This window comes from Macaca nemestrina, chromosome X (genome assembly GCF_043159975.1).
Source record: "Macaca nemestrina isolate mMacNem1 chromosome X, mMacNem.hap1, whole genome shotgun sequence".
NCBI classification, from domain to species: domain Eukaryota; kingdom Metazoa; phylum Chordata; class Mammalia; order Primates; family Cercopithecidae; genus Macaca; species Macaca nemestrina.
In genome coordinates, this window is record NC_092145.1 from 68,030,493 (window position 1) to 68,045,342 (window position 14,850).

General features: G+C 36.6%; 1 protein-coding gene across 7 annotated transcripts in view; it reads right to left on the bottom strand.

The window, feature by feature from the left end:
- LOC105488007 (dachshund family transcription factor 2) overlaps positions 1 to 14,850 on the bottom strand; it is a 692,336-nt gene that overhangs the window by 144,384 nt on the left and 533,102 nt on the right. For all 7 annotated transcript variants that reach the window (XM_071088393.1, XM_071088394.1, XM_071088389.1 and 4 more), the window contains one exon: positions 206 to 364. In XM_071088393.1, the coding sequence (XP_070944494.1) occupies positions 206 to 364 (159 nt within the window). The remainder of the gene's footprint in view (positions 1 to 205; positions 365 to 14,850) is intronic.

Genomic DNA, 14,850 nt, shown 5'->3' on the forward strand with positions numbered 1-14,850 from the left:
TTACATGTACTTAAGATTTAACCATTTAATATCAGAAGAGGAGGTAAAGAGGGAAAGTGAGTCCCTCTTTACCTCCCCTTCTGATACTAAATCGGTATACCTTATTGAAGAAAAATAGACTAAGCCCTGCCAGCCAAAGTTTTCTAGTAGGTCTTGGATAGTATTTTGCTCAACACACCCAGTTTTGGGAGGACGGTATACATACTATTGGTTAGCAGGTGGTTCTGCTGCAGTGGATTGAGGGTTGGAGCACCTCCAACGCCTGGCTGGCCAGCTAGGGCTGCATGAGCAATTCCATGTTGGGGTCCAGGTGCCGCAAATGGAGACTGCATCTTATCCTTATCCCAGGAGGATTCACTTCCACCTGAAAAAGATTCATATAAACAGATTTCAATTTGACAACTTTCCATAAGAAGGCTTTTTAAAATTCCCTTTTAGGGCTGCAATCATGAATACCACCTCTTAGAATATTGTTATTGAACACAGTTAACTCATTTTTATGACAGTTTCAAAAACTTTCTTTTTTTTTTTTTTTTGAGACGGAGTCTCGCTCTGCCGCCCAGGCTGGAGTGCAATGGCCGGATCTCAGCTCACTGCAAGCTCCGCCTCCCGGGTTCACGCCATTCTCCTGCCTCAGCCTCCCGAGTAGTTGGGACTACAGGCGCCCGCCACCTCGCCCGGCTAATTTTTTGTATTTTTAGTAGAGACGGGGTTTCACCGTGTTAGCCAGGATGGTCTCGATCTCCTGACCTCGTGATCCGCCCGTCTCGGCCTCCCAAAGTGCTGGGATTACAGGCTTGAGCCACCGCGCCCGGCCTCAAAAACTTTCAATAGTCTAGAGATGTAAGCTGCCTTTGGGAAGGCTAAATCATTCTCAATAATAGTATAGGCACTCTTGACTTGTTGGTATTCTCAACAAATCTGGAATCATAATGAATAGCTTTTAGAAGCACTTACATGTTAGGGAACATAAATTGACCACCACTGCCTTGTATTCTAAACCTTTAACATACATATACTATATTTTAAAGGACTGTACTGATCACTGAAAAAGAACACACTCATTTGTAAGAGCATGATAACATGCAAAAATACATAGTAAGAAAAGAATGATCTTTTCTTCTCAGGTCACTCAGAGAAGCAAATCTATTCATACACACTAGAGTTCTGTATAAAATAAGCTGGACAAAAATAGGAAACAATTGCTTTGAATTTGAAATTATACTTACCTTGATCCTTCAAGATAGAACGTGAGGTGAAGTGTGTATAAATGTAGATAAATCATGATCTACATTGACATAGCTATTTCATCTGGTATCTAACATACTATGGGGGATAGAACCATTGCTTAAAACCATATGGAAAACAAATACAGAATAATTTCCAGGACATTCTTTCAGGATAATACTTTAAACAGGGAAGTAAAGAGTGGGATTCGAATCACTGCAGAAGCAGATAGTCTGGCTTTAGAAAACAAAATGGTTGTGCAGGCAGCTGCATCTATTTGCTTGATGTGCTTCATTCATTCAGGGGTCAGTGGTTCCTCCTCCATTCCCATGCTGGGACTGCAACATTAGCACTCTACCTGGCTGACACCATCCCACTTACTGCCTGAAACTCTGACCCTGTTTGTGTGGGGTTTGGTCTTGGGACTCTTGGGAGCTCTGTAAAATATGTACGTTTAATGTTTTTTTTTAAAGGTAGAAAAATCAACATACTCATATCCACAACATTTAATATTGTGATTATTTTCACATCTTTGACTTCCCTCCCACACTTTGTTCATATGGATACCCATTTTTACATGATAAGCAGTCTGTCATGTTGCTTCAGGTATCATATCTACAAAGTGCAGTGACTATTAAACATTAGACTTCGTTTCCAATTGTCACTACTATAGTCTACATTATAACAAAAACATTCATTTAAATTATTTCCTTAGAATCAGTTAATTCCCTGAGTGGAATTTGAGTCAAAGGGGACAAAAATTTTTATACTTTTATTTCAAAAACCACATTTGCAAAAGCAGTTTTGAGAGTTGTAAACTTTTCAGGGAAATGTCTTCAGGCCCAATTGGTATTCCTCCTCAAGATTTAAAATTTATTCAAGCAAATTGCCTGCTAGAATCTCTGAAAGGATTGTTTAACCTTCCTCTCCAGTCATCCAGTCTTACCTCAGTTCTGAAGAGGAAGAACCTTATTCTAGTCCTCCTCTTCAGTACTCTTTCAGGTTCTTTTGTGGCCAAAGTTAATCTCTAATCCAAAAGTGAGAATCTTGACTAGCCTCCAACTAGATGAGCTGAGATAAGGAAACACCAGATTCTAGAGCAGTATATGTAAAGATTGAAGGGTATCTGGCCCTGCTGATGTGGACGCAGATTTTCCAATCAAATGTGGGAAGAAATAAGCAGTTACTTGTTGGGGTCCTGCTATAAGCCATTCAGACAAGATGCATGAAACCTTCGTAGGTAGGAAATTTGGCTGAATTTAATAGACTGGTTTAATGGACCAAAAATCATTCCCTTGATCATGTTGAGGTCTGCTATGTTCATTGAAAACATGCAATACTTCTATGATTACCACTTGTTCTCTCTTTTCATCCAGATGTTGGCTGTTGTACAGCATGTGCTTAAGACCAGGGAGGTAATTTATGGTTTGGTGCATTGACATATTTTAGTGTTGACAAATTTGAAATTTCAATTAAAATCAATAAGACATTGTTATGCTGTAATGAAGAGAGATGGTGGGGCAAGGGAGTATTTTAATAAGCTATGAAAGTAACCACTGCAACACTGAGAATTCTTTATAGAAACATTAGGCCAATAAACATGATTAATATCAGAAAATGCAAAAATTTGAAAGATCAATTACTGAGCAAAAACGGAAGCACTGCATCATTTTAGCACTATGTTCAAGATATGAATTAGCTTACCATTGCAGAACTGTAATTTATAAAATGAGTAAAATATTGACAAAGGAAGATACATTTAGAAGACATTAAATTATACCATATGATAATAATATAGTACTGCAGTATCACAGCAGCAACAGCAACACAGCAACATTGGAGCTGAGATTATATTAATATTTATTTTATAAATGTAAAACTATTTATTCTACATTTAATATTAAATGGTACATTAGGTAGTATTCTCATGGTTTGTGTATCACATTTTCCAAATAAGCTTGAATAGAAATGTTTTAAAAATCTTATCAAAGGATTTCAGTGTGGTTTTATGTATGCTTTGATGAGAACTTTGTATACACTTTTTCCAACAGCTCACACCTTTGTTAACTACTGTGTTAATGATAGAAAAGGTAGTTTCCATCTCTTCCCACCTCCACCAAATGTGGATATAAGTATTATCCTGCAATGTAACGGCAACTGTATATGAATCAAATGGCTGAGGAGTGTGGAACATTCTAGATATTTGGATTAGGAGGTATTAACTCTCTGACTACATTTTTTTGTCTTTTGATCTAAATCTCTTATCTTTTTAAGTGTAAACATTAATTATGACTTAATCTGGAATGTTCAGGGGCCCCAATATTTGCATTTTTATGCCTCTTTGTCAAGATGCAGTAATACCCATTGCCCTTAAAACTAACAAAGTATTTTGACCAATCTAAGCTACAGTCAGCCTTGTATTAACCACTATTTTGAAGGCTTGGATATCCACCTTCCTTGTCCTATCTATCTGTCTGTCTGTCTACCTCCAAATGCAGTAGTTAGCTAAGGCTGCCATAACAAATACCACAGACAGAATGGCTTAAACCACAAGAATTTAGTTTCTCACAGTTCTGGAGGTCAGAAGGCCAAGATCATGGTTTTGGCAGGTTTAGTAGTTTCTCCTGAGACCTTCCTCTATGGTTTGTAGATGACTGTGTTTTCCCTGTGTCCTCACACGCTCTTTCCTCTGTGCAAGTTCATCCTTGGTAACTCTTTTATGCTCAAGTTTCCTCTTCTTATAAGAACTCCAAGCAAACTGGATTAGAATCCATTCTAGGCCGGATTTATTTATTTATTTATTTGAATTGTTATTATTTTTTAATTTTTGTGAGTACAGAGTACGTGTATATGTTTATGGAGTACCTGATATGTTTTGCCACAGGCATGCAATGTGAAATAAGTACATCATGGAGAATGAGGTATTCATCCCCTGAAGCATTTATCCTTTGAGTTACAAGCAATACGGTTAGATTCTTTGTTTTAAAATATACTTAATTACCTCCTTAAAGGCCTTAGCTACAAATACAGTCACATTTCAAAGTAACTGGGGGTTAGGGCTTCAATATCTGAATTTTAGGGGTACGTAATTCAGCCCATAACACTAAAGTATGCACATTTGTTGGAACCAGACCATACTAGCTTTGTGAGGGAATTCCTCCAGTAAAGAGGAGATAAACTGGACAGCATTTTTCACAAGGCATGACTAAGAGGCTGGCAGGGTAGGCAGTGGGTTTGCGAAAATAAAATAACCTCTTTAAGTCTTCATGAAATTTTGTATTAAGTGTAAACGTAACCTAAGCATGTAAAGATAATGTAGAAAATGCAGCAAATCCTCATTAACTGAATAATTTATTTGAGCTTTTCCATATCAACTACTTATCACTGTTTTACCACAATATTTAGTAAAACTAAATTGATGACAATAAACAGTGTAACACAATCAACAGTATTACAAGCAACTATTGCTACATTAGTACTAATTTAATCCTAACGTTACCAATAAGAAAGCTAGAGAGAACTACATTTTTATAAGCCCTTACTTCATAGAAATATATATTCTTAGTTAGAATCAGTGTAAGAACAATAAAATGATTCACTGTGGGGAAATATTAATTTAACAAGGTATCTGACAAACTTCTATTGCTTTAATCAGAAACTCTTTAGTTTGCAATTTAGACCTTTTTAAAAAAATCCCATTTTAAAATGTTAGGGTTCCCGGAAGGTTATTTGTTTTTGTGGCATTTTCTTTGTAGGATAAGTGGGTAGAGGACAGAGACCTATGAATCACAGAGACCCTACAACAGAAACATGGAATTTAACACATAAAAAGGACCTTTTTATCATCCATTGAGTTACAAATAATAACTTGAAAAAGGATTGGCCGGGCGCGGTTGCTCACGCCTGTAATCCCAGCACTTTGGGAGGCCGAGGCGGGTGGATCACGAGATCAGGAGATCGAGATCATCTTGGTTAACATGGTGAAACCCCATCTCTACTAAAAATACAAAAAATTAGCCGGATGTGGTGGCGGGCACCGTAGTCCCAGCTACTCGGGAGGCTGAGACAGGAGAATGGCGTGAACCTGGGAGGCGGAGCTTGCAGTGAGCTGAGATCGCACCACTGCACTCCAGCCTGGGCGACAGAGCGAGACTCCATCTCAATAAAAAAAAAAAAAAAAAGGAGCAAGATCATATCATGGGTGGGACCCAAAGCAGTATTTTAATGTTTTAATTTGCTAAAATTTTGAATTAGCACTTCCGCATTTCCCATTCTAATAACACAATGCTTACTATGGTCAGGTTGTGAAAAGCAATAACAAAGATCATTATGATGTGTTCCAAACAAATTAGCATAAGCCTACAAGCCAAAACACCGAAACACCAACATGTTTCAAATGGATATAAAGGAAACCCAGCAGTAAGGCTCTAAATAAAAATTCCAAGCAATCATTCTTCACCTTAGCACCATGTTGTTAAGAATGAGTGAAGGAAGCTAATAAAATATTCGCTGAAGAGAATCAAGAAAATTTAGTAACCAGTCTTCCTCATCCACCCATAGGGGTCAGTGATCTTCTTTATAAATGAATAAGCTGTAATTTCTGTAGGTTTGAGTTTCTAAGACTACTAGAACTGTGTGAGTCATAGGCAAGTGTTTCATAATTTAAAAGTGATCTGTCTTATGAATTCAAGTTGAGTGTAACTTTTAAAATTTTAGAGGAATACTGTAATAGCAGTTGCTAGTATATTTTGCAAAGTACACATTTAAAAGCCACCTACTAGAAAAAATATATAAGGTAATTATATAAATTCAAAACTATGGCCTTGAATGTGAAAATGGAAGTGTTTATAACAAGCTGTCCTTACATTGAAACTTTTGTAGCTACAACAAAACATATAAGTCAGATTATTTGAAAATATGGGTCTAAATTGATCATGTTTCCAGTAATCTTACATACATAAGGCAAAGAAAAAGCAGTCAAATGGGAAGAGGTCTATGTAGCATACGGCCTAAATCGAGCTTGTTCTCTCAGCCATAGAATATTTGTTTAGCTAGAATCTTAGATAAACGCACCTTGTTTGATGAATCTACACAGTATGAAGCATTTTGTAGTAGAAAAATATTTAGAATCATAATTAAACCGTTAAAGACTTCATTTTTTTTTTCTAAATAATAATATAGTATGTGTTAAGTGTGTGTAGCAGGGAGGTGTACACATACACATATAGACACAAATTCAGGGTTTAGGATATTGTAAAGTGCTAATACATGAATGGAAAACAAGGTGTGTATGTGTAGAGGTGCTATACTCTACAATCATCATATTATTCTTTTATTTGCTTTTCCTGTATGCATTCAAAAAATAGAATATTCAGCAGTTTTCCAGATTGGTGACATCAGTAGCACAATCATGCAGTGTATCTGAAATTTGAACCAATATGGATAGAAAATAGACAGCAATTATTCATTTTAAAATATTGAGAAGGTCTCAACTAGTTTATCTCCTCTTTTACTTTAAAACGTTACCTAGAAACAGCCACACCGCCGGGTGATGGTCTAGGAATTTCAAGTTTAATCAGAGGTATAATAGCAGCTAATTGATGAGCCTCTAGGGCTGTACTTGCCAATACAATAACCACTAGTCACCTGTGGCTATTTAAATATAACTTTTAATTAATTAAAATAAAGTCAAAAGAATGAAAAAATTCAGCTCCTCAGTTGCACTAATCACATTACCAATGCTCAAAGGTTACATGCAGCTAGGGACTATCATATCGAGAAGTACAGATACTGATAATTTACTTCCTTGCGGAAAGTTATACTAGAAAGCGCTATCCTAGAGTATAAGCAGTTTGTGTAAAACAGTTTAAAACACAGGTATCTACAGCATCTTCATTTCAACATATCTGAAACTAAACTGACCATTATTCAATGAAAGAGATCTTGCTCCTTTATTTCCTATATCTGTTAGTGGCATAATGCAGTTGTTTCAATGGGAAATGTTTGAGTTCTTAACATGTGTCAGGTGCTATTTGCAGGTATTGGGAATAGAGAAATAAAGGGCAAATCCCTTGACCTCAACGATCTCTCAGTGCAATAAGTACCATTGCCATCTCTTAACCATTCACTCTGTGCTTAAGTGACCAAATTATCTGGAATTGACTTTACACTGAGTTCCCTTCCATTCCCACTGACACTGCCTTTGTCTGGACCCTCATTCCTCTCTCACATTACAATCATCTCAAGAGACTCTTAACTGATTTTCCTACTACTAGCCTCATCTCCTCCAATTGGCCCTTGACATAGCGACTGAAATAAACATGAAAAACAAAAATAAAGAAGGTGGAGTATCAGAAAGGACCATCTAAAAAGAAGAGAATACAACTGAGCAGAGCAGTATCCAGGAAGAAAGAAAAGAATGCCTTGGTTGCATGACCAGAATGTTTATATACAAACCTTCAAACGGTTCCAAGAAATGTACAAAGGCTCTGTGAGAGAGTGTGATGGGTGGACCAACATGCACTACAACTGTTGTATTAACACATAAGCATTATCTTCTTTCTTTATTATACTTTAAGTTCTGGGTTACATGTGCAGAACGTGCAGTTTTGCTACATAGGTATACACTTGCCCTGGTGGTTTGCTGCACCTATCAACCTGTCACCTACATTAAGTATTTCTCCTAATGTTATCCCTCCCCTAGCCTCCTAGCCCCTGAAAGGCCCCAGTGTGTGATGTTCCTCTCCCTGTGCCCATATGTCCTCATTGTTCAACTCCCACTTCTGAGTGACAATACAAGGTGTTTGGTTTTCTGATCTTGTGACAGTTTCCTGAGAATGACGGTTTCCAACTTCATCCACGTCCCTGCAAAGGACATGAACTCATCCTTTTTTATGGCTGCATAGTATTCCATGGTGTATATGTATCACATTTTCTTAATCCAGTCTATCATTGATGGACATTTGGACTGGTTCCAAGTCTTTGCTATTGTGAATAGTGCTGCAATAAACATACGTTTGCATGTGTCTTTATCATAGAATGATTTATAATCCTTTGGGTATATGCCAAGTAATGGGATGGCTGGGTCAAATGGTATTTCTGGTTCTAGATCCTTGAGGAATCGCCACACTGTCTTCTACAATGGTCAAACTAATTTACACTCCCACCAACAGTGTAAAAGTGTTTCTAGTTTTCCACAACCTCTCCAGCACCTGTTGTTTACTGACTTTTTAATGATCACCATTCTAACTGGCATGAGATGGTACTCATTGTGGTTTTGATTTGCATTTCTCTAATGACCAGTGATGATGAGCTTTTTTTCATGTCTGTTGGCTGCATTATCTTTACAGGCGAAACCACCAACCACACAAACAAATGAAAAAAATCAAACAAATGACCCTATACTTTTATCATCACTGTCATTCAAAAAGATTAGGAGTCAATTTCAAAAGTTTCCAAATTAATAGTGAATAAATTTGTTTCTGGATTTAAAAGGAACTCACGCTTCAAAGTAGACTTGATAATTAAAATATAAGTACTCGCCACAGGCTTACTCAAGTCAATTGCACCTAACTCATACATATTTCTAAAAATAAGGCTAATATGTTTCACAAAGTAAATGTAAAATTCAAACAAAGTCCCAATATATTTGTTTCTAAATTAAAATGTTGCAAGATGTAAGTATTCCCTGAGTGCCACTTTAAAGCACAGTGGCTAAAACTTGAACATCACATTATGGAATTTCAAAGGTTAGTTTAGTTGTAGAAGGAATTATATCACAGATAATGAAGGCACAGTGCTCTTCCATATGACCTGCCGAATGTGATGATATGGTTGGAGAAACTCTTGCAAACTATTAGTTTGCATAACTTAAAATACACTCTGGTTCAAAGGTATTTTATCGTAGACATGAAGAAAATGGGGTTTTGCCAGATATTATTTTGCAATTCCAAATGATAATCTTATCTTATTCACTCTCCTATGAACCCCCCACATTTTTAAATTGTCGTATTTATCTTGGTATCATGTTATGTTGCCTGGAGTAGAAGTTTTTTAAAAAAAATACACTTCAATGGCTGGGTATGGTGGCTCACACCTGTGATCCCAGCACTTTGGGAGGCCGAGGCAGGCAGGTCACGAGGTCAGGAGATCAAGAACATCTTGGCCAACATGGCGAAACCCTGTCTCTACTAAAAATACAAAAATTAGTTGGGCATGGTGGTGTGCAACTGTAGTCCCAGCTACTCGGGAGGCTGAGACAGGAGAATTACTTGAACCAAGGAGGCAGACGTTACAGTGAGCCAAGATCACACTACTGAACTCCAGCCTGGTGACAGAGTCAGACTCTGTCTCAAAAAATAAATAAATAAATATAAATAAATAAATACATACATACATACATAAAATAAAAATACCCTTCAATTCTATATAAGCTGTCTGCTGTGGCAAGTACAGAAAAATGTGTTTATGTGTGACAAGACACTTTTTGGAAATTTGAATTCATTTCTTGCTACTGTAAGTATTGCAAGTTAAAACACTCGAAAAATCTAAGTTCAAGACAGTGATAGCATTTTCTTATCTGAATTTGAGTTCCTTCTTTCATTCTTAATAACATGTGGTCTGTCTAAATGACGAACATATTATCAAGTCACTTCACAGTAAATAATCATATAATACCACCAATATAGCTTGGATATTTGTCCCCACCCAAATCTCATGTTGAATTTTAGTTTCGAATGCTGGAGGTGGGACCTGGTGGAAGGTGTTAGGATCAGGGGGACGGAACCTTTATGGCTTGGTGCTGTCTTCATGACAGTGAGTGAGTTCTTGCAAGATTTAATCATTTAAAAGTGTGTGGAACCTCACCTTCACCCTCTCTCCATTGCTACTGCTTTCACCATGTGACATGATTATTCCCCCTTTGCGTTCCGCCGTGAAAAAAAGCTCCCTGAGGCTTCACCAGAAACCAAGCAGAACCACCATCTATCATTTCCCTCTTTCGTCATATTTCTGAAACATTGAACAATTACTGAGAATACAGGCCAATTATTTATTTTAAAGAGCTAGTTCCTAGAATTTGTAAGTTGTGATATGTGCTCTTGTAAAATATACCTTAAATCGGAGGTCCTTAAAATGAGGTTATGCATACCCTAGAAAATGTAAAAGCTGACCTACAAAGACAGAGCAAGATATTTGAGTTTTAACATTTATTTGATATGTTAACCAAAAAGTAACTACAATATTATGTGTCACTAATATTTAAGATATGAATCATCACTGATGCCTTCACCGCTCAAGCATTAGAGGAACCCGGAGGGGTTGGGGGAAGGAGGAGCTTTCAGCAGGGCACGTGGTTGGCCATTGGCAGCCCTAGATTTTTATTTACTCTGACCTCATTGTGATATGTTCTACATGCACTGAGTAGATTCAATAAACTAGCCGTTACAAAATGAACAACACAATACAACCTCAGACTGAAGACAATAATGCAAGCATAGGAGAAGAAATATAAAATAGCAGAGCTGATACTTCTCCTACTCAATGTAGGAACTCTGTCACTTTCATTAAGAAGTGAAATATTGTAAAGGTCATCAGATTTGATGTATTAATCACATTGTCCTCACTGATACTAAGAATATATGTTTTAAAGGTTTTATGTAATAAATAAACTTTATTAGTTAAAATCTTGTTTAATCTTGTTCTCATTAATTTCTATTTTATGTATATGTTAGTACACGTATACAGCTTGAAATGTACTTTATGTATACTAGAAGAACATACTTTTTTTTTTTTTTTTTTTTTTTTTGAGACAGAGTCTCCCTCCGTCTCCCAGGCTGGAATTCTGTGGCACGATCTAGGCTCACTGCAAGCTCCGCCTCCCAGGTTCACGCCATTGTCCTGCCTCAGCCTCCCAAGTAGCTGGGACTACAGGCACCGGCCACCATGCCCGACTAATTTTTTGTATTTTGTTTAGTAGAGACAGGGTTTCTCCGTGTTAGCCAGGATGGTGTCGATATGCTAACCTCGTGATCCGCCCGCCTCAGCCTCCCGAAATGCTGGGATTACAGGCATGAGCTGCCACGCCCTGCCTAAAAGAGCATACTTATTATTTACCTGATGGAGTGTATGAACATAAGGTTTCGATGACTGCTTTGAATTTATAAAAAAATTAAATGGCACAAATTTACAGGTTTTTTCATAATCAGAAATTTAAAAAAAATATGTGTGTAATATTATATTTTTACAACACTCATTTTTCATAGATCAACTAAGAAGATGAAAAATGAGTGTTGTAAAAGTGTAATATTATGGATGTATATTTACCTACCCATACATAATTTAAGTATATTTACCTACTTGTAACATAATTTAAATATATATACCTACCCATAACATAATTTAAGTATACATACCTACATAATTTAAGTGTATTTTCCTACCCATAACATAATTTAAGTATATATACTTACACAAAACATAATTAAAGTGCTTTTTCTATTCCACTGTTAATTTAACCAAATAAACCATGCTTTAGAAGCTAATGAAGTAAACCAAAAAGCAGAGGATAAGACTGGCCACATAGAAGGAGGCAGAATAATTCATCTCTTCTTTTTATCCCCGCCCATAAACTAATATCATTTCTGTAGGTATAAATATCTTCCTGTCAGTGCAATTCTTACAGCTATCAAAAAATTATTTAGGGAAACCATATCGCAGTCTCTAGACAATAGAATTCATTTTGACCAATAAATCGAGATGAAAGCATTATGATCTTTTGCAGCCAATGGTGGGAGTTAATTATTACTCACACAGCAAGTTTTCTTGTTGAGATTTCAGCTTGTCTGTATGCTTTGGAGTGGTGAGGTTGAAGCGATCTTACTTGACTAGTAGTGGTCAACTGGCAAAGTTCTATGAAAGTGGCAGATAGAGACCGACACAAAATAGAGAGGGAAGAACTGTATCCTTCAAAAAATTCTAATAGCATAGTGGAAGGAGCATCAGACAGACCTGAGGTTGAATTCTGGTCGCTCTATTTACTATCTATGGGCTTTGGAAATGACATTAAGGTTCTTTGAGTCCGAGTTTCCTAATATCTGATAGGGAAATATAATCTACCTGCTCTAGGGTTGTTTTAAGGATTAAATGAGATGGAATATGTAAAACGACACAATATCTAGACATATCAAACACTAAATGAGTGTAAGCTATTATCATTTAAGTTATTTTAGAATATAAAACCCCGTCTCTACTAAAAATACCAAAAATTAGCCGGGCGTGGTGGCGGGCACCTGTATTCCCAGCTACTGGGGAGGCTGAGGCAGGAAAATGGCATGAAGCCAGGAGGCGGAGCTTGCAGTGAGCCAAGACCACTCCACTGCACTCCAGCCTGGGCGACAGAGTGAGACTCTTGTCTCAAAAAAAAAAAAAAAATATATATATATATATATATATATATATATATATATATATATAAAAGACAAAATAGGGTATTAAATTCATTAACCTGTCTATAGAGTGACTACCTTTTTAACTATACTACCAACAAAAGATGATGAAGACCACTAGTGACCCCAAGAATTAAAGAAATAATTTGCAGAGGTAAAACTCTATTATTTTTGCAGTTAACCACATTAATTTTCATGGCCATGTGCATTTTAACTTATTGCTCTTAAAGCAGATTGCATAATAGAATACAGTAAAACATTGAAAATGAGAACTCCAGATGAGACTTTACTAGGCTACTTCTAATAATCTATCAAGTGGTTCAGCAGTGAGACTAAGCAACTATATATAGCCTGTTCTCCCCTTGAGAAAGCAGAAGCAGAAGGCTCTTTGTTTTTTTCTCTGTGCAGAAAAGACTGGGCTTGGCTGGTAAACATTGATTATTAATCCTAGGACTTCTTAAAAGAAGAACAATAAGAAAGAAACAAAAAAATATATTTAATATGAAGAAAGAGGAGAAAGTTGGTAGAAATAATGGAGAATAATTTTTGCCAATAATTTTCATAGTGCTCTAAACCGAATACAAAATAAAACAAAAAACAAGAGGAAAGAGGCAAGCATACAACATGAACATGAAAGACACAAAAAAGAAAGAATTTCAGCAAGAAAAAGGTAATCCTTTTACCCACATAAAGACAAAACCTGCAGACCCAAATTCACAGAAATCTATAAAACTGGGGAAAATATGACAAACTGAAATACATGGCAGAACCTGAAATAACAATACAAAGAGAAAGAAACATATTTGTTAAGCTGAGGCATTAGACTGAATACACCAACAATTCTTCCATACGGGAAAAAGAAAGGATAAGGGAATACAGTTTTTTAAATGAAAAATAAAAGAAGAAGAAAATGCAGTAGATGCAACATAAATCAATAGATAGAATCAATATATAGCAAGTATCGATTTGACATGGACCATTCACTGGCTCTCGGATCTTAGTGCCTGTGAGTGTGTGGAATGGATCTTTCACTTGTATTATACTGGGGCTTATGAATGACTGCTGATGATATCAAAGAGATTCATAAATGGATTTTATCACTACGTTGAGTAATTAAAACTATAATTATCAGTTAAGGGCTGCTACTTACAAAACAATTACAGCATATATGTCTAATACCTGTGAAAATCACATTCACTGAACGCACACTATGTGCCTGAAAAACGTTGAAAGCACACTGGGCACTTGACATGTGCCAGAAAGTATTCACCTAATCCTCAGAACACCATGTCATAGGTACTGTAATCAGCCACATTTTAGAGAGAAAACTGAAACTCAAAAGATTGATTTTCCCACGCTTGTATCACCAGTAAAGAATCAAACGAGGAAAGGCTCCAGAACACACACACTAAATCACTATCCTCAACTGTTTACTGATACGAGGTATATAAGTCCTTTTAACTGAGGTTTTGATTGTGAATGTGCACAGTTTAGAATCTGAGGAACAAAATGAGGCACTTTGGTGAAGAGAACTAAGAAAGTGGTAGTTTCAAAGATAGGCTTACTAGACTAGGCTGAGACCTGTAGTGGGCAGACGTGGGAATCATGAAGTATTGAAGGCCTTCAGAGAAAATCCCTCAATTCCAAGTGGCATAAGAAAGCTACTTTCTTATTCACGTCCCTCTTTTAAAATGAAGTCTTTTTAAAATATAAATGATATGAGTCAATTATGGGTAGTGTTTTCTCTGTCTTGAAAACGAGGGTAAGGCTGCAAAGCATCTGAAGGAAAAGGGCCAAGTTGATGCCTGAAGAGAAAAGAGTGGGAAAATAATAGTATTTCTTGGAAGCCAATCACTAAAAGAAGGACAGAACATACAAGGTCTAATACCACAACTGAAAACAATAATTTAAGTGGAAAAGGCATTATTACTACATCCAATGTGATTATTAACACTTCTTTAATGATCAGAAAAAAAATACTAACAGCCATGGGCTTAAAGTAATGAAAATATATCTAATTCAGAATACAATAAAAATGCCACAAGTAGACTAAATCTTTTTTTTTTTTTAAGACAGGATCTCACTCTGTCACCCAGGCTGGAGTGCAGTGATGCAATCATGGCTCGCTAGAGCTTTGAACTCCTGGGCTCAAGTGATCCTTTCACCTCAGCCTCCCGAA